The 21774-nt window shown below is 35.2% G+C and overlaps 1 protein-coding gene across 1 annotated transcript; it reads right to left on the reverse strand.

Annotated features, from left to right (window-relative positions):
- Positions 1–9709: 9709 nt before the first annotated feature.
- UFM1 (ubiquitin fold modifier 1) lies at positions 9710–21464 on the reverse strand. Its single transcript, XM_019736598.2, has 6 exons — positions 21324–21464; positions 21192–21248; positions 16920–16977; positions 13065–13104; positions 11861–11893; positions 9710–10457 (listed from the first exon to the last, which is right to left on the reverse strand). Coding segments are annotated over exons 1-6 (258 nt in total). The 5' UTR covers positions 21326–21464; the 3' UTR covers positions 9710–10389.
- Between the last annotated feature and the right edge of the window lie 310 nt (positions 21465–21774).

The following is a 21774-nucleotide window of genomic DNA, read 5'->3' on the forward strand; positions in this document are numbered from 1 at the left end:
TTACAGCTTTGTTAAGTAGTATAGGCAATGGGAAGCAGTCTGGCTACTGAAAAGAAAAACAAAAAAACAACTTTTCATGTGTTTAAATGATGTAGTTGTACACAGTAAAATTTCCAAGGCCAAGAAATCTCACAAACACATCCTTTCAGCTACTGTCGGAAATCAGCTGATGACTATTTGGGGACTGTTTGTAAATTGTCTGAATTAGTACCCAGAACTTCTGTTCCTTTCAGTTGCTTATCTTTAGTGTATTGCTCTGCTCTTTGTGTTTCCAGGGGAGGACCTAAACAAAAGAGAAACTCATAATGTCATTTACTGCTTAACCGGGCTAGGCAATAGATGGTAGAAAGAATCTAAAGTTAAAGCTGGGGATCTATAATGAGTTTCATTTTCCCTTCTATTTATTCCAATCCATTCAATTGACCCTTTCAAAATTATGGAGCTTTATTTATAAATTTCTGATTGTATTTGGGAATTGTAATCACATATGCAAAGCTTTTTTTTTAGTACACATTTTGTAATTCATGTATTTAATTGATAGCCTTATCTGGAAAGGCACAATGGATTAATAGCATGAGATGGGCTGTTATAAGTTGAGCTGGGTCCCCCCTGCAAAAAAAAAAGTGTTGGATTCCTAACCTCTAATACCTCAGAAAGAGCCTTATTTGGAAATTGGGTCACTGTAGACGTAATTAGTTAAAGAGAAGTCATTAGGGGTGGATACTAAAACATATGACTGGTGTCCTTTATAAAAAAGAGAAAATTTGAACAGAGACAGAGGGAAGAGAGACACAGGGCAAAGACCATCTATAAGCCAAAGAGAGAGGCCTGAAATAGATGTTTCTTTCAGTTATCAAAAGGAACCAAGCTTGCAGATACCTTGATTTCAGATTTCTAGGCTCTGAAATTGTGAGACAATAATTTCTGTTGTGTAAGTCACTCAGTTTCTGGTACTTTGGTACAGCAGCCTTAGCAAATAAATACATAGGCTTACACTTTAAAATTGGTATACCTTCCTTTAGACACCACAGCATTTCATTGATACTAACTTTGTCATTCTAAGTATTTATTACAAGAATAATTTCAGTTGAAAAATGAATTTGAAGACAGTTACTCTACTGATAGCTTATTTCAGTTTAGTTTCTAAAAAGTATAATTATTTGCCAGCATCTGTATCTGTCCTTACTCACACCGCACTCTACTATATTCCACCTATTTAAGCATCTTCCTAATATGGTTCTGTAGTTCCCACCAGGAGGCATTGAACAGATCAGGTTTTTGACTTCACATTTCCTCCTGCTTCTTAGCTGGGACGGTTGTGTCAAATTAAATTTCTGACTTCTGAACATCCTCTGAGACACACTTACACTAATTTTACCTCTTACTACCTCATTCCCCTGAATATCCACCATGCCTTGACCTTTCTATTACCCATGAGTCCTGATGCCTGACCTATGGTCCAGGTTAGAATGTTTAGTTCCATCTTCATTTCTGAATTCTCAGTTCTGCCTATTTTTGTCCGTCTCTTTTGGCCACTGCCTTGCTTCCTGGCCTTGCCGTTTTTGCTTTCCTTACGTCTTCTCACCCCATCTCCAGATTAATTGACTGGCCTCAGGCAGGGACCCTCTGCTCTTTACTAGACAACATTTGAATTAGCCAATGTAGGCTAAAGTTTTGTGAGTAGAAAGTAATAATGGGGGGTTATGAGGCCTTAAACAAGGGATGAGAACAGCCAATGTGACCTATGAAAGATTGTTGAAGCAATTAGAAAGTGTTGCCCAAGTCTCAGGACTTTCAACTCCAAGGGCAGTGAGCAAGTTTAATTCATCTTTGTAACCCTGATAAATAAATGCCTGAATAAAGGAATGAAAGAATTTCAAGTAGATAAATATGAATATGGATGTAGCTAATTAGTCTTAAATGCTTCTATTTATGTCACTCCCCCACCCCCAATGGCTTTAAGGTACATGAAAGGTTAGAGAATAGGTCAGGATCAATAAAAAAGTAGAAAGTAGAGTGGCAGAAGTGTCAGAGTGGCACATACCTGCTTTCTGGGTTTTGAACTAGGCCAATTTACCAGGGCTCCATTCAGAGAGGTGGTATAGTATATCTGCTAGAGTGTATGCCCTGGGGCTTCATAGTAGGTAAGGTTTGATCTACATCTTTGCTGCATATTAGTTGTATAACCTTGAAAAAATTACCAAATCTCTTTGAAAGTTCCAACTTCTTAAAGTATGATAAAAAAAAAAAAAAAAAAGCATGATTGACCTCATAGACTTTAAGGAGGATTAAATGAGACTGTAAAACATAAAACATAGTGTCTGATACATAGTAAATAGTCAATATATATTAGTTGTCCATGTGCACTATCTTTTCTAATAAGAAAGATCTTAATAGTGATTATTCCTTTATAAGACTTTAGGTTTAAGGCTCAAAGTGCTAGGTGTATCCCTCCCACATACCAAGAAAACAAACAAAAATGATTTATGAATTCAACAAATTTGTTTAGGCATCTTCTAATACTATGCCAAAATTGACAATGTTGATTAAAACAGTCCAGCAGATCACGGATTTACGGCAGACATCACCAAGGATTAAGACTTCTGTGACTCATTTATTTATTCATTGTCTCTTATGTTTCATTCCTACATAATTTACACATCTCAGGACAATTCAAAAAGCCCTGTTCCATCCATGTATTTGTTTAGAAAATCAGAGAAGCTAGCATCTCCACTTAAGACATCAAAATGTTTGTGGCACTGACGACAAATATCATGTACAGTTTATTTCCAAAACAGCTCATCTGTTGAAAATTGTGCATTTAAGAATTAATTTATTAAATCCACAGTGTTACTCAGCCAAACAAATATTGACATGATGCATCATCACAATATGCTCTCAATAACAGCTTTTACATTGCTAACGAGTTTTGCCAGAAAATCAGATTTATGCCAAAAACTGGCTCTGCGTTTGTCTGCCAACCTTGGCCGGTATTTTATATGCAGTGACAAAATCACATCCTCTATATAGCAAAGCAGATAATAGAGCCATAAACCTACTTTTCAAATGTTCGCAATTCTCTTATAAGTGTGTGTGTATGTGTGTGTTTACTAAGAGTCTGTAAGTGTGTTTATGGAGATTACTGAATGTTAAATTCTCAAGCAAAGTGAGATCACAGAAATGTTCAAGAGCAAGCTGGGGGACCCTTCCAGAAGTATCTTTCTTTTGATTATTTAAAAAAAAATTTATTAAAATATAGCTAACATACAATATTAGTTTCAGGGGTACATCATAGTTATTCAACATTTATATACCTAAAGAAGTGATCACCTTGTTAAGTCCAGCAACCATCTGACACCGTACCACACTATCACAATATCATTGACTATATTCTCTATGCTGTACATCTTTCCTCATTTTGGAAAAAAAATACTTCAATATAATTATAGGAAAATGATGGCAAACATGTAACAATTTGTAGGGTGGACTTTATAATCATATATGCCTCGGTGCCAATCTCATTCTATCTTGGACACATTAACCTAAATCTTCGTTCCTTAACAGTAGAGAAGAAAGTTAACACCAGCATTTTGTAGACTGATTAGGATTAAATGAGATATGTACGACTATGTCAAGTGCCTAGCACTATGCCCAGCACATTAAAAAAGGGTTTGATGAACATCTTCACTTCTGTATAATTACTTCTTTGGTAGATTTTGGTGTTTCGATATGTATAAATTTGGGGGAGCCCAAGAAAAGGGAATGAGTCTTTTTCATGTTTCATCTCCAATATTTAGCAATATCCATGGTAGAGGTAATAATTTTAATATGTATGTGTTAAAAATGGGAGAATGCTTTAAACTTTAGGAGTGATTAATTTCTGAGGAACAGCAAATTCCCTGCTACAAGAAATGATGAGGATTTCTTTTGCTGTGCAGAATCTTTTTAGTTTGATCTAGTCCCATTCATTTATCTTATCTTTTACTTCCCTTGCTTTTGAAGTCAAATTCATAAAATCCTCTTTGAACCCAAGGTCCGAAAGTTTAGTACCTATGTTTTCTTCTATGCAGTTTATTGTTTCAGGTCTTATGTTTAGGTCTTTGATCCATTTTGAGTTAATTTTGGAACATAGGCACAGATAGCAGTCAACTTTCATTCTTTTGCACGTGGCTTTCTAATTCTCCCAGCACCACTTATTTAAGAGGCTGTCTTTTCTCCATTGTATGTTTTTGGCTTCTTTGTTGGAAATCATCTGTCCATATTTATGTGGGTTTCTTTCTGGATTTTCAATTCTATTCCATTGGTCTGTGTTTTTCTGCCAATACCATGCTGTTTTACTGTTTTGATTACTGTTGCTCTATAAAGAGGCAACCAACCGAATGGGAGAAGATTTTTGCAAACGCCTCAGATAAGGCGCTAATATCCAAAATACATAAAGAACTCATACAACTCAACAACAAAAAAACAAACAATCCAATAAAAAATGGATGTTTTTCCAAAGAGGACATACAGATGGTCAATACACATATGAAAAAATGCTCAACACCACTGATCATCAGAAAATGCAAACAAAAACTACAATGAGATTATCCCCTCACACCAGCTGAAACGGCTATCATCAACAAGACAAATAACAACAAACGTTGGACAGGCTGTGGAAAATAAGGAACCCTCATACACTGTTGGTGGGAATGCAGATTGGTGCAGCCAGGAAGGCAGTGTGGAGGTTCCTCAAAAAATTAAGAATAGAATTACCATATGACCCAGCAATCCCTCTCCTGGGTATCTACCCAAAAATCTGAAAACATTTATCCATAAAGACATATGTGCTCCAATGTTCATTGCAGTTTTATTTATAGTGGCCAAGACATTGAAACTACCAAAGTATCTTTCAGTAGATGATTTGATAAATACTAAGTCATAAGAAAAGATGAAATAGTAGCATTTGCAACAACATGGATGGATCTTGAGATTATTATGCTAAGCAAAATAAGTCAGACTTAAAAGTCGAGAACTGTGACTTCACTGATATGTGGGATATAAAACTGAAAGCAACAAAGGAATAAGACAAACAAATAAACAAAAACTCATAGACACAGACAATAGTTTAGTGGTTACCAGAGGGTAAGGGGACAAAGGGGGTGGTAGATGAGGGTAAAGGGGACCAAATATATGGTGTTAGAAACAGAATTGACTCTGGGTGGTGAACACATAACATGATATATAGATGATGTATTACAGAATTGTACATTTGAAACCTATGTAACTTTACTGACAATTGTCACTCCAATAAACTTTAATTAAAAAAAATTGATGAGGAATATGACTATATTGGTTAATCAAATATTCTGGCTAAATAAGTTATTACATATGAGTCACAAATAGTTGACATTTTCAAGGTTTTCATTCTTTTATGTAGTCTTTCAGTTATTAAAGTACTTCCTACCACGTTTCCCCAAAAATAAGACCTAACTGGAAAATAAGCCCTAGCATGATTTTTCAGGATCACATCCCCTGAACATAAGCCTTAATGTGTCTTTTCGAGCAAAAAGTAATGTAAGACCCAGTCTTATTTTCAGGGAAACATGGTATATACTACTGGCAAGGCAATTTGGAAAGTTTCTCATGATCCTAGGCTTTTATAAAATTTGAGTCAGAGACAAATAGTATAAATCTGTATTTAACAATTGTTACAATGTACAAAATGTAATGGTTGCTTAGACAGCTGAACATCTACTTCTGCTTGGGAGGACGGCTTTTGAACTTGAAGAATGAGTCCTAGGTTTCCCAGGCAAACAAGTGGGGAAAGTAAAGGCACGAAGGAACAAACATGGCACATCAAGATGTAGTTGTAGTTCAGGGTAGCTGCAGTGTGAACTGGAGAAGGAAACTAAGAGAGTAGTGGCCAACAGATGATTCTGAATAAAGACAGGTTCATGAAGGGCCTCCTAAGTCATGAAAAGTAGATTTTTATTCAGTAGAATTTTAACAATTGAACCACATGATATCTCCATGTCAAAAAGCTCAGTGACAACAGTGTGAAAGAGGAAATAAGAGATTAGAGACTTTGGTAATAGTATATACCAGAGGATAAGGGCTTTAATTAGACAGTTGAGATGGTATAAGATATATTTTTATAAAAGAATCAGTAGAATTTTGTAATTCATTTGTTATGGAAAGAGAAAAAAAAATCTAGAGTTCTAAATATCTGGCTTACGCAATTTGGAGGATAACAGATTGGAAACATTTAGCCTTTTGAGAATGTTTATTTCAATTAATGGTTTAGTCTGGCTTAAATAATAATTTATCTATCTCCAGCACTATCAGGGAGTGGCTCCAGAATTTCTGTATTGTAGGAGCTTATGGTCAACAATCTGGTTGGAAAAGCAGGTTAATAGGGGACTAATCTTTGTAGCTGCAGCTGCAAAATGCATAAGATTAAAAAACATAAATTGTCTGATGGGGGTTGATAAATATGGGGCCATAGTCCTACTCCCAATATGCCACCTTCTAGAGTAGCACCAGAATCATAATTATCTTTGATTGTTTTTTACTTAAGGTCCTATATAAGTTTACCATATTTACACGTGTTAAGAAGTAATGCCATTCATGGTCATACACATATTCAGTATTCTGATGAGAATTTAAACCTTACACATTTCTTTTATGTTTTTAAATTTATTATTCGATACTGATGTTGTATATTGTGAAAAAAGATACTAAGTACTTGACACATAGATGTTCAATACATTTCTTTTGGATGAATTACATGTATAAATCATATATATGCATTATATACATCATACAAAGTCTGACAATTACACCTTCAAACTCATCCTAGAAAAAGTGCTACATACCTCATCCGTGAATATCACTATGGTCACCTTCAAAGTACTCCCCCTGGGAAGCTATGCACCAACGCCAGTGCCTAGTACACCCTTCATAGCAATTTTGGAACTCTTTCTAGAATGGCCATCAGATCTGTCTTCATATAATGCCCTGAAGTCATCAAAATGTCTTCAATACTTCCTTTATCTTCGGGTAAAGAAAGAAATCACTGGGGGCCAGATCAGGTGAATAAGGAGGGTGTTCCGAGACAGTTACTTATTTACTGGCTAAAAACTCCCTCACGGGCAGTGCTGTGTAAGCTGGTGCATTGTCGTGAGGCAAGAGCTCCTTTGGGCCAATTTTACACACACTTTTCTCATGTCAAGATTTTCCTCTTTATCGATGTTTACTTGGCCTGCTATGCTTCTCAGTCAGCCGACGATTTTGATGCACAATTCGATGAATTTTTGCAATGTTTTCGTCAGTTCTGCTCATTACTGGCTGCCCTGACCGCTCATCATCAGTGACACGTTCTCTCCCCACAGAAAAACATTTAATTCATTTGTACACTACCATTTTCTTCATGGCATTATCCCTATAAACTTGGACCAACATGTCTCTGATTTCACTTCCACTCTGGCCAAATTTAAGAAGAAATTTAATGTTTGTTCATTGCTCTAATTGAAGCTCAGACATTCTCACGACAGCACACAAAAACACACAGTAATGAACACCACTCAGCAAGACACCACCACACATTGACACAAACACAGCTGTGAGACACTGATACTCTGAGGTTATGAAACGTTACCGAGCTATTTGTACAGTGCTGCCAATATAAGTGCACACTGGCAAGTTTGCGAACTTGTCAGACCTCATGCATACACATACATAAATCACAGATATATGTACACACATACATAATTTATGTATGTAATTTGAAGTTTTATAAATAGGCTTGGGAATATTAACTTGCTGTCAGTTCACTTAGAATTGCTCCACTAGAGCATATTAATGCTTCCAAGTCAGAAATATTTCAGTCTTTACGTAAAAGACATGGTACATATTTGTAGTATCTTAATTTGGAGAAAGGGGGTCTTAAATAGGATTGAGTTTCTTTCCACTGACATTTCTTTCAGATAACTAATTTTAATAAGTAAAATATCCAAAACAATCATTGGACTTGAATCACTTTAAAACGAAGCTTTACTACCCGTGAGAGACAGACTGTTGCTAACTGGCGGCTTTGCACTTACTCAGCTACAGAAAACCAAGCAGTGGAATGTATACTTTCCAGGATTCCAGAACATATTCTAGTTATTTTGACCCCTCAGACTTCATTTTGTTCACCTACAAAGTGAAAATGTTGGCCTTACATTCTCACACAAGGCTGCACAGTAGAGCTCACCAGGACTGCTTTTTGAAAACAGAGATTCTTATCACTATTCCAGATTTAATGAGTCAAAACTTTAAAAGCTAATAATAAAACAAGAGTAGAAAATATGGTTTATGGTACAACAAAATGTATTTTCATAAGATATTAATTATGTATCAATAATGCATTTAAACTAAATATTTCATTTTGCACAAAGAACTTACAGATCATATGTAATAACAAAATGTCTAGTTCTTTAAGAAAATGTTTTTAAAACCATACAATAAAATTTTCAAAGCCAAACAAAAATATTAAACACATTACTTTGTCATATAGGATATAATAACATTATTTATGTAACACAGCAAGCAGATTTTGTACTAGAAACAGAATGGGAGGGGAATCTAAATTAAGCAAACTACAGGGAATGGGTATTCATAAATTTCTGGTTAACTGAGGCTTAATATTATTAAGAACCAGGGGGTCTTTGAGCATCAAATATTATTTATTAAAACTTCCCCAAACGTCTTTGCTTTTCTACCTCAGCAAATATTTTTTTTCCCTTTACAATTCAGAACGCTGCTGTTCATTTGTCAAATATATGAACACTATCTGGTTAATTTCTTACACTTCACTACCAATGTCACCCTTCAGATGCTGATTTTGTTGCATTTCCTTACACTTTTTTCCCCCGATGAACCTAGAGTTTATATGATAGGGAAAATCATGAAACATGCTTAGATAAAAATTGGTCCTAAAGATACTTTATTCATGAATAATTCAGCAAGAATTTACTGAAAGTCTACTATATTTCCTGGTCTAGAAAGAGCAAGACAGACACTAGGCCTGCCCCAGAGCTCACCTTCTAGAATACAGCAAATTGAGCATTGGTTCTCACTCACTCTGAGCCATCATTTAATTTTTAAAGATTTGCATCGATTTTGATTTGCTCTGTGAGGGCAAATAAAATTGTCTCCTGTCCCTATCATTCTTTAGATTCTCATAATTGTTGAGAATCTAAAGTGTTGGCCTTGTCTCATACGTTGACAAGGCCAACACTTTGCTCTCTCCAGTTGCCTTCTACTCCTCATGACAATGCAAGTATTTTTCCCCTTAGGTTCTGCCAACAAAGCTTCTGCACTTTTGCCTCCCCAGCTGGCTTTTTCTGTAACACTCTGCTACAGCTTTCTGTTCCCCTTCATGGTTGTCTCTTGTTTCTTTCCTCCTTAGTAGAAGCCTGGTCACCTGGGCTTTCCCATCTTCCCTTTCCCGGCTCCTTATTCATTTGACTAATCTTAACACTTCCTTAAATGTCAGGCCTTCAGTGAGTATAATTAATCAGTATTTCCAATTAGCATTTTCTTGAGCTTTATTGTGAACTTCAGGTCTTCCTTGCAATACTGACTGCCTGAGTGCTAGTTAGAAATATCCTCAGAAAGACAATGTTTCTTTGGGATTCCTCTTTTAGTGACTGTATTAAAAGAAACTGATAAAGGAATGCATAACTCAGCAAAGGATGCATCTACTTTATTTTCAGTTCTCACCATTACAAGTATTAGATTCTCTTTGGTGTGGGATATTGATTTTACACATATGGGAGATCAAAGTTCAATTTTTGGCTCCTTGATATTCAATTAAAATTCATATGAACACATGAAACTTGAAACTTAAAAAACCTAAAGGTTAAGACAGTTAAATATTCATTGATATGTCTATATCCTTTATCATCACTGGTATATAATTAAGAATTCTGTATTCTTAACTATTTTTGAATCTGTAAGTCAGATCTGTCAAGCAAACTGCCATGTATAATCCAAAATCCTCTTAAAATTTTAACTCAAAGATAAGGAGGAAGATTCAATAAATTTTAATTTTCCAAATGTTCTAAGAATTATCAGAAGCATCCTCCAGTAATAAAACACAGTTGGAAAATGCATTTACCCAAAACGAACGAGGTGTGTTGTGAGGTAGCAATGAGAGACTAAGATCTTCTGTGCAGATGGTACCCTCAATGCATAAACATTCCCTCTTCACAAGAAGAGAGGGAATAACAAGAGACAGAGAGTCGACTTTCATTATTTCATCAGCCACTGGTGTTTTCATAGTATTTTAAATGCCTGATTTCAGTTTCACAACAATACCAATATTTATTCTGAAAGGTAATCCTATTTTCCAAGTAGCGAGTATTAACAACTTCCAACACGATCTCTAGGAATAATTCGCAGTTCTGAACCATGCTTTAGAAAAACATTGCCTATACAAACAAACAAAACATAAAGTTAGGTTTTGAAATCTGTACGTTGACAAGGCATGTTTACAAAACATGTTAACAGTCCAACAATTAAATACAATAAACAAAGTAGTGTAAAGTAAGTAGGTACAAAAGCACAAACATCATCAGAACTCAATTCCATTCTTTTAAGGCTTGTTTCTATTTCACGCGTGTCTTCAGAACACAACCATGTCTGAAAATTTTAAATAAGAATAGTAGCCACAAAAATGCTAACAAATACACTTAGAAAATAACAATGTAAATCAATTTAACCATCAATACTTGCTTTAATCTACAATAATCAAGGACAGAAAAAATAATGAATCTAAATTACCAGAAGTAACAAAAGTTTAGAAACTCTGATCTATTTTGGTTCAATTGACTGTGAGATTTACTTCATGTCCCAAGATGCGCACATTTCAACTTTTAATGTTAATACAACAGGCAACATGTTAAAATAAGCAGTAATTAAAATATAAACTACTGAATATTTCTAGAGTAAGAAAAGCTTTAAACCTAAGTTTAAAGGCATTTACACAGTAAGATGCCTCATGGTTTTCAATGAATAACCTTTTCAATTTAATAAAATTATGTACTTAAAACAACTGATTTAAGTTAAAAAATTTACAATTTTAAATCCCTCTTCATTTTCTATATGGCTGCATTTTAATCCCAAGCTCTACGAGGACCATATAATTTTGTTATAAGACAGAAGTACTTTAAACATAATTTAAACATAAATACTGCTCAAATTGAGGTAACATTATATTAAAGCATGTTTAATTTCAAAAGATTATAGATTCTAAGCAAAAAAGGGTACATCTAAAAAATATAAAATTACCTCTTAAAAATGTTAAGATTACTTTTACTCTGCATTTAGTTAGGACATCAATATATATAGCACTGCATAATGTTAAGTTTGAAGTTCTCAATGTGGACTAATCCATTTGAAATTTAAATGAGTACTTCTTTAAAGTAATAATAATAGCTAGCATTTACTGAATGCTTACTGTGGATAATGCCAGCTTTTAAGCATGTTGCGTGTACTACCTCACAACCATGTGATGAGGTATGTAGGTAGGTCAAAACCATCATTCCCATAAGTATATTATCTTACCTTTAGACTTTTTGCTATGAGTATTAAATACCTTTAATGCTTATTAGTCAGGTTTTCTCTTTTTGTAACCAAATTCATGTATTACTGATACATATAATGAAACAAATTATTATTCAGACACATAGGTAAAGACTGCTATAAAATCCCTAAAAAACAGCAATTATGCTGTTAAAATCCTATTAAGTCCAATTAGAATTAAGTATTTATTATTATCAATTGACATAAGTAGCCCCACCCACCTCTCCATGAGTTTTAGACAGATACTCACCAGCAGTCTGTGCAGGATTTATTCCTATTCCATCTAGAAAATAAATTGTAAAATCATCTAAGTTATTTCTAAAGGTAAAATGGTTTAATAACAAGAAACTGGCCAAAATGGTGCTGCTGTGTAGATAGGCACAAGACAACAAAGAATTTAAATCCAAGAGCATCAATGGCAATCTTTCAGCTAAATTATGTGTTGAAATCTGTTATATTGTGCATTCCCACTCACTGATGGATTAGAGAGAACATCTATCAATGCAATGATCTTGATAAGGTCTACAGAAGATAGTTTTTTATTCTGTTATGTCACACACAGTGAAAAACACAACCCAGAGCACCTTAGGCTTATTATTATTCATTTACATTTTGCTCCAATGCATAAAAATTTTAAGGTCAGGAGAGCCCACAGTCACTTAATTCAAGTTCCACTGACACTTGATAAAGATTTACAAAACACCTTTTCAAAAGCTATTCATCTGTAAATCTGAAACTTTCTAGAAAGTAGGCTTTCTTCTAAATAAACATTTCAAGTGACAGCATGCAGAATGTTTTAGAAAGAGCAATTTTGTTCTAAACTAAATCATGCTACTTACACATTAAATCCATCTTTTCAGTCTATCCTAACTGCACAGAAACCACTCACTTGCACCCATAAATATTAGTGTATTCTTGAAAAATAGTTAAACTCTCACTGCCATCTTTACTCCTCATCTTACTTTCTCATAGAGAAAGTTTCATCAAACTTAATTATTAATAGTATTTTAAGACATTCAGAATTTAAATTAGATATCTAATTAAATAAAATCCTCATTACTGCAAACATTAAGAAAGTTTTCACCAGGAAAGCAATTATAAGGTATAGTAGTAAAGGTACCTTGTTTAACTTTCTAAATTCTAAAAGCATTTACCAATACAACTTTGTTTAAAAAAAAATAATACCTTATTAAATAAAAGGAAAAGTTATTTTCAGTAATAATCTGGCATGAAATGATAAGGACATAAAATATTATAAAGTGCTGTACTACAACAAAAGTATAAAGAAACTGAAAAGAGCTAATTATGGACAGTAACCTTAGTGTTTAGAATTATGTGTATCATTTATGTTGATATACATTTTGGGCTTTTTATTTAAATCAGTTTTAATTAATTTGACTTCTTTTAAACAATTTCTATAATTCTGAGGTAATAGTTTTAAAATGAATTCTTACCATTAGTAATAATAGCACTTGTGGCTGCAGGAACTTTAAACTAAAGGGGAGAAAGAGAAAACAAATTTTATACAAACACTGTATGAAAGATGAATAGCTTAGCATGGATAGTGTACACATAATCAATTCTATAATTTTAAAATGCAATTTATCTTTTAGGATAAGTAACATCATCAAAAAACGTGCTACTGTAATTTGCTTTCTTTTTAAAAACTATAATTTCTAAATACTACATTTCACTGTATCTAGAACACCATGGATTATAAAATGCACCTTATTATACATACCAAAAACAAAATCCAGAAAACACTATCAGTGAATCTATGACACAATCAATGTTTACTTGTTCAGACTTAGACATGTTACTTTCATCATACAAGATCTGACAATTAAGTTCATGAACTCTGTTGCAATGACGATGTTGCTAACCGTTTTTGATATCAGAGGGATTATTCATTATCATTTTTTACCAAATGGACAAACAGTTAACGAAGTTTACTATTTGGAAGTGCTGAAAATGCTGCATGAAAGTTAGATGACCTGAACTTTTCTCCAATTCATGGCTTTTGCATCACAACAATACATGGCACCGTCAGTGAGGCAGTTTTCAGCCAGTTAACAAGTAAGTGTATTGAACACCTTCCCTGCTCACCTGATCTGGCCCTGACGCACTTCTTTCTTTACCCAAAGATAAAGGAAATATCAAAAAGAAGACATTTTGATGACATTCAGGACATCAAGGGTAACATGATGACAGCTCTGATGGCCATTCCAGAAAAAGAATTCCAAAATTGCTTTGAAAAGGTGGACTAGGCACTGGTGTTGGTGCACAGCTTCCTAAGGGGAGTACTTCGAAGGTGACCATAGTGATATTCAGCAATGAGGTATGTAGCTCTTTTTCTAGGCCGAGTTCACGAATTTAATTGTCTGACCTCTTACATAACTTTCTTGCATAAGCAAAAATAAAAGCAAGGCAATTGCTTAGAATCTTCCCAAAATTTCTTTGTAGAAACAGTAAACTCAAACAAATGCTGTCTTGTTTTTAATGGGAGGCCAACCAAGGCTCATATTCCTTCCGCAATTTCTCCTTTAATGTATTGCTGACTTAAATCTCATGGGATGGCAACAATCTAATTATGCCACCAGGAAACAGCAACTACATTCAAGTATGTGCAGGTGATGTCAACTAGACAACTATGTGACTATCACATGCAAACAGTGATAGTAAGACTCCACTGATCTACTCTGAGATGTAAAAAGATGTGTTTTCTAAATCAATGAAATGTGGTATGAAACTTTGGTAGCTGAAAGGCAGAATTCTTTTCTTAATGCTCCAGAGAACAGCAGTTGTCCAAGTGTATTCATGTCCTCACAGTTCATTAATTTATCCAACAAATATTTAGTATGCACTTCTATGCTATGGACAAGTTTTATAGATATTTTAGCTGAGTTTTGTGGTCAAATAACTTTGGAAAACACTAAGTTACACTAGTATTCTTTTTAGAATCATATAATATACTGCTAATCCAGTTTATTGAATTCCAGGAAGGAAATAGTGAATGAAGTGGTTCCCATAGTTTTTAGCCGTTGATCCCAGTTTTTTTTTCTTTTTCTTTTTTGGTGGATCTAGTAATTTGGGAATACTACTCTGGGAAATGCTGCTTTAGGTATTTATAATGGTCACATATGCATAGTTTAGAAAAACAACCAAAAGCTTATTTTATGAATTAAAGAATAATATTTTAAAATAACTGAATTATGCATTGGAACCACTACTTGTTACAGGATTATGTACCTAATAAATAGTTTTACGGTCTAAAAGGTACATTCTTAGTTGTGAATGTTCTTTTAAAGATTTAAGAATTTTAAGTAAACCTAATTTACAATAACTTCAAAATTTATTTACAGAGGTAAACTAAAAAAAAAAAGTTTTGATCAAATACTCAAAGTTTCTAGTTACCCTACCAAGTGTCTTATTCTTAGATTATGTCCATTTTAAGATAAGCTAGGTATTTTCTTAGTCATACCCATATGGTGGCAACATATTTTATGAACATTAATCAAAAGCAACTGCGGACACCATTTTTCCCTTTTACAGAATGTAGAAACAATGGTTAAGCTGAAATGTGGGGAAGCATCACTAGTGATGTAAAATGTAGTAATTACTTTTGTCCTACCTTGCTGACAAGTTTTCTCCTGGATGTAAGTGTATTTTATGCTTCCCAGTTTTCATTTCTTTTCTTCCTCAGAACCCGTAAGTGTTATTTAAGAGGTTCTTCTCAGGCTTTGGCAACTCACTACTCACTTAAATTAACCCAGTCAGGTATTGGGGAATTTTATTACTTTTATTAAGAGAATTTTACTAGGCATTTAAATTCACAAACTCTTGGGTTTGTCAACTCTCGTTGTCACTGAAATACTCTATGTCATTTTGTGAAAGGCCTTTTCACTGTTGCCTGAAACTCATACCCCTTCTAAATGTGGAACACCCATGATTCACAACAGTTATACGCTATATTCAAACTTTAATATATGCAGTTGTGCGAAGTTTAACTTATTTTCTACTACATGTGTTAGGATGCTGTTATGTTCACACTAGAAGACCAAGATCACATCATGCTTTAGCCTTATGAAGGACGCACTATGAAACTGCAATTTTAAAATCTAATAAATGTTAATTATAACTTGTACAGACCTATTTCTTAAATTGGAATCTGTGAAATCTGCTATGCTGCAGACCAGGAATATTTTTGCAGGTGATCTGTGCAGCAAAAAGTAATGATAATGCTATATTCAGATTTGTTTCCCATCTCTTTTTACTTATTCTTTCTGCATGCAGAATAGATCAAAACTGACTATAAACGAGTATTCCACTTTTCAGTTTAATTCTGAATGCGTCCCTGGACAATAGTTTATAAGGGGCTGTAAGTGCTGATGAGTTGGCTGATTTTCCATTAATCACTTAAATACAGAGGATTGTGGGTTAAGTTGGTTTCATATTTACTTAGTTACTAAAATTGTTTTCCCATGAATATAAACTTTTCTGAAGATTCTGAATCATAACATTTGGATTTGAGTTACTCTGTAACAGTACAGCATTTTTAACTTCACAATATTTCAGTAAATGTTATATTTTTATTCAAAATCAATCAAATAGAAAACACAGACATTAACTATGTACTCACATTGTACAAATTAAGAAATTTGAGGAGAGAAATTGAGAGGGTTGCCAATGTCACAGATAGTGAATGACATTTAAAATAGGAACCCTAATTCTCCCACGTCAAATCTGGGTGCCATTTCCATCCAAACTACTCTCCCAAGAGTCAAGTCCAAACAGCTGCTTTATAGATGCTTCTGATAATTTTGGATGGAAAATTTTTATTTCTTAAAAACAGAAAACCTAAACATTAAAAAATCTGCATACTTTTAAAACAAATTTTACTGACAGTCTATATACCCAAACAGAAAATTGAAAAATATGATATATTTAAAAAATTGTAATTCTAGAATCAAAAGCGGTAAAAATGAGTATACAGACCACAGTGTGATATGCTGCTGTTTAAAAAAATTTACATATCATTGAACCCTTTCAATTTCAATAAAAATTTTCCTTATAATTTTCAATGGCTGCATTGAATAGAAGCATCGATTTGTTTAACTCTTCTTTCAGCTTTTAAATCTTAACTTTCATTCTACTTATATCGGTAAGTAAAGCTTAATTTTTTTGATAGCATAAACCTAGTAATGAACCCACAGGGAAGTGGTAGGTCAAAGTGCATGCAAAATTTAAACATTTTTGAGATACACTGCCAAGCTGCATTCCACACAGGTTGTTCCAATTTCTACACTTACTTCTTCTGCCGCAAATTTTAAGACTGCTGTGAAAGGTGTACTTTCGGGAACACTGAGTCTGCAAGAAGAATTAAAAAGAATTTTTTAAAAAGCTGATTTTTTAAAAACCTTTGTTCCTTATATGGGCTATTATAGCAGAAATACACAAATCTGCCTTTTGAATCTGAAGAGTTTGACTGCACACTACATTCATTAATTCTAAAATAAAAAAAAGCAATCAGCCTTACATCTGAGATGGTACCCACAGTTCCACTTTGAAAATTAACAACGTGTACATGTGCAGATTTATATATTTTTAATATTTTGATACAAATCGGTCTAGCATATGGTCTGTTGCTTGTTTCCAGAGGTGGATTTCAAAAGTGGAATCTCTCCTTAGTCTTCAGTCCACTTTACCACCTCCAGTCCTAACATCTTTCCACCCAATATAGGAATGTCATCATTTTCATTATAAGAGAAGGCTCTGGGAAGCATCACGGATCACAAATCGTTTCATGAACCTTTCTTTCTCTGCACTTTTAATAATCAAGTCTAAAATAGTAGACCAAGTTTATGAAAATGAGTATGTTTACTATGGCAAAATGTGAAGTCATTTCCCACAAAACTTTTATATCATTGTTAGACAAAGGGCTTAACACAATCTGAAATAGCATTTTGGAGAATGATGGATGATTTTGTTATTGACTTGAACAGTTTCAAGTATATTAAAGATTACTGATAAATGATCAATCTATGAATTTTCCAATTTAAAAACCAAAAAAGAATTGACATTATACTCTAAAACAAAAACACCTAAAGGACAGGAAGAGGTTAAAAAAAACGTAAAATAAAAAATATAATACTCCTAATACAAAATGAATTAGTGATTAAAGGTAGAAAAACAGATTATTTTCAAAGCAGGAAAGAGAGACTTACAAGCTAACATTTCTCTTTGAAACTTCTCTATTATCACCCCTGTATTATTCTTTAATGCTTTAACGCCAACTTTCATTATGTAACATTTTCATGCATTGGTCCCATTTCTTTACCTAGTCTACAGATCACTGAATACAAAAATCATTGTATCTGCCATAGCATATTATAATGATTTCCAGTAAGATAAGTGTGAACAGATTTCTTGGCTGCCCCCATTCTACTCCTCCGAAACACGACTGAAGGGTGAAAACATATCATTTTTTTCCTTTCTTTCATTTTTTTGGGGGGGAAGAGAATAAAAACAAAATTCTAAAGGATAGTCACTTGTTTAAAAATTATCTAATAAATTGGTAATGTATTAGTTTACAAAGTAAGGAACAGCATTGCAAATATTTTTGCATTACATTTATAGCTTAGATTCTGAGATTCACTGTCCTAAAACTTGTCCTCAAAAGGTCAACTTCTAAAATCTTAGGGTTTCAATTCACTTTTAAACTGGAGATTGGAAATGTCCTTATAACACATAAATAGAGGTCATAATGATATTAAATCAGTGAGCCTGTCCAAAGATAATCCCAATAAAGCATAAAATGAAAACACATTTTAAGGCCTGTTCTATGTGGCAGAAAATTAGAGGGTCTGGGAGTTGCTGCGACTCCATGGACTTTATCTAGATTTGAATTTGTTGTGTTTGCCAGTTGCATCATTTTGTAAATTTGACACTCACACATTATGCTGGTGTTTTGAAAAACTGGGAACTAACCTGTATACTAAAGTGAATTTTTAAAATAAATTACTGGCAAAATTTGTTTTTCTTAATGTGCATTTCATATAAACAAAACTGATACAACTTGACAAATACTGTTATAATGAGTAAGAACCAAGTTTCTATAGAGAACTAAAGAAGAATGAGATGAACTTGAATAATTACAGAAATCTTCAGAAGTAAAACTCTGATCATTAAAGGGTGATGTTTGTCATGAAGTGGTGTTCCTGAGACTGTACTTCCCCACACAGAAAAGAACATGTGTAAAAGCAGGGAGGATTAAAAGGACTTACTTGTCAATTTGGGAACAGGATGGCTGAAACTTTGTTAAGTGATGGTGGTAGAAAGAAAGGGAGGGAATAAAAGATAGAAGCCAGACTGAAAAAATTGAAATCAGACTGAAAGAGCCACAGGTGTTTTTTAATTCATCCTTTATATACATGAAAATATTTGATTTCAATATTTCTATAACCTCTTAGCAATATCAACACTAGGAATATCAACAACAAAAAATGAAAATTCTGATATCATCCAGAATAAATTTGGAATTGAAACATCCTCCCTAGAATTCAACTAGTAGTAATGCTAGAAAGTTAAAGGAAGTTTTTCTATCAAAGTGTATGTTTACCTGCTTGACATTAAAAAGTCAAAGCAGGTTTTCCCACAAATCTTAAGAATTGCTTTTACTAGTACCCAAGTACTAGTTACTGTTTCCTTTGAACAGAAAACAGCAAAACTATCTTTATGTATACAGGTACATATGCTATACATATTTTATACACACATAGACCCGCATATACATACACACACAACCACACATACAGTAAACAACAGGTATGCCTACAAAATTCATCCTGTCACCAAAATCAGTTGAACTGGTACAATGTTCCAGCCACTCTTACAGATACTGATGCTGTCCTACTCTGACCTTCGTCCCTCCCTCCTTCTCATTTTTTTTCTAAAGCATATTTACACATTAATGAGAATAATCTAGTATAACAGGGAAACCAAAGGTGAGGAGGACAGGGGAATCTCTAGACTCTACCTACTTTAATCTTGGGAAGATGAAATAGATGAGATCCAGAGCCCAAATGGTACAACTGGCTGTTCACAGGAGCAAAGTTGAGGTTTTCCATTCTAACAGGGTCACAGACAGAAATTACAGGTTTATAGATATAGTGGTAGCTTTGTAAATGTGATGGAAAGATAAGTTTTGCTCTGATGGCTTGAGACAAACAGGAAAAGGAACTGTGGAAAGTGTGAAGATATAGTTTTCAAAAATCATTCAGAGAATAAAAAGAGGAAAATAAGCAAACTTGGGAAATGCAGTGGAGCTTTGGGTACTACTGAGCATCGTCATGAATTTTACGTAAAATCCATCAGCCTAATCGTGTGCTTTTCTCTAGGGTCAATCAGACATGCAGAGAACCCAGTAGTTGAGTTCAGAGTTGGTATTTCGCCAAGTGTTTGGAATGAAATATAAGGGAGGGGGGGAAGGGAGAAGTGGGATATCAGAGTTGAGGTGTTTGCAAAAGAGTGACTTAAAGATGGACCATGGACTGTAAGCTGGGTAAGAATGAAAGAAGTTGGGTTAAGGCCTGGGGGAAGAGGGTAGTGATAGCTTAAAAAAGCAGTCTCATTAGTGAATTAAAAGAAATATTATTACAGAAGAAATGCTAGAGTAAATCAGCTGTAGGAAGAGAATATCCGTAAGAGTGCTCGAAAACGACGTTTTAGACGTGGAGCAATTACTTGACATAAGATGAAAAGATTCATCTGCAGATGAAACCATCAGGAGAGCAAAAGGTTAGGAGGTTGCATGGGTCACAGACAGCTAAGTCAGTGAGACTGGTAACAGCTGTTATAGCTCAATTAGGTAGGCCACCATAAATACTTACTATGCATAAAATCCTACCGAAGTCCTGTTCTTTGCTACATTTCATATGACTTCCAGATGCCATAACCTCAATGTTTACCTACAATCATAGAAACGTCCAGGTGGAGAGTATCCAGGTTAGAAGACCCAGGTTAGACCGATGTTAACTGCTATAGGATAAGAAAAGCCCCGCACGAGTAAACTGCCCTATTTCTGCATTTCCACTTTCTGCTATCACTTTGTACTAAATCCAACTTAGTTAGGATCCGATCTGAGGCTCACTACTGTGTGATGTACGCCTGGCGAGTCGCTCTCACACAAAAGTCAGAAGCCTGACAGTAATAAACGTTCACGTAAATCACGAGCAGGCAGGGACTGTTTAAGAATTCCAGTAATCACCAGAGCCCTGTCCACATGTCCCCCCACTCCATCACCCACTAAATAACCTCAGAGGGGAACTCACACATCAGCAGCAACGTCTCGTCACACACCCCTACACCCTCGCGCCGGGGCAAGCTGACAACTAGAGGAGTGGGCACGGGACCTCTCCTCTCAGGTTCGGGTGGGACGGGGGAGGCTCCCGGAAGAGCGCGGGCGGGGGCACAGGAGGAGAAGGATGGAGGCAGCTGGGGTGGGAGTTATACGGCAGGCTCGGATCCACCCCGCTCAGACCTGCTCTGCCACTTAAGAGGCTCATCGCGGTGGAGCTACTCACACTTTGTACGGCAGCCGCGGGTCGGACGTCAGCGTGATCTTAAAGGAAACCTTCGACCTGAAGAAGAGAGCGGGAGAGAGTTAGGTCGGGCAGTGGGACGGAGGATAGGGGCGGCTGTGGACAAACACTTACATGGTGGAGCGGGTAGGAACACTGACCACACGCCAACAGCCCCCAGCAGACCCACTTCCGCCGCAGGGCCCGGAACCGCCCCGCCTCTCTCAAGTCCACGTCTCCCTCGGCAAACTGGGGGCCTCCAAAGTTGCTGTTGTCCAAGGCACTGCCTGAATATCGGCCTCAGATGCTCATGCTAAGCGGAGCCTCCAAGTTACAAGGAGGTGTTGATTTTGCATTTGTATACCTGAGAAGAACGTATGGATCGTACGGAATCAATGTGTTTCTAAATGCAGCTAATTGCTGCCGAATTTTTGTCAGGCAGCACAAGCGCTGGTATAGGCAGTAGGACTCCAGGTCTCAGCGGGCCGCTTGGGGCGGAAGTTTCTGTACCAGGAAGGCGGGTGCACAGCGGACGCTCTCCGAAGTTGCTAAGGCAACCGCCGAGCCCAGCAGCTCCGTTGGGGCT

This window comes from Rhinolophus sinicus, linkage group LG04, assembly GCF_036562045.2.
Source record: "Rhinolophus sinicus isolate RSC01 linkage group LG04, ASM3656204v1, whole genome shotgun sequence".
In the NCBI taxonomy this organism is placed as follows: domain Eukaryota; kingdom Metazoa; phylum Chordata; class Mammalia; order Chiroptera; family Rhinolophidae; genus Rhinolophus; species Rhinolophus sinicus.

Bases quoted from the DNA above. Each gene is read 5' to 3' on its own strand.
- UFM1 (XM_019736598.2), bottom strand. The intron at 16,978-21,191 runs GTGAGTAGCTCC...TTCTTCTTGCAG, and splicing joins CCGCGGCTGCCGTACAAAGT to ACTCAGTGTTCCCGAAAGTA. The intron at 10,458-11,860 runs GTGAGTATCTGT...TTGTTTGTATAG, and splicing joins AAATCCTGCACAGACTGCTG to GCAATGTTTTTCTAAAGCAT.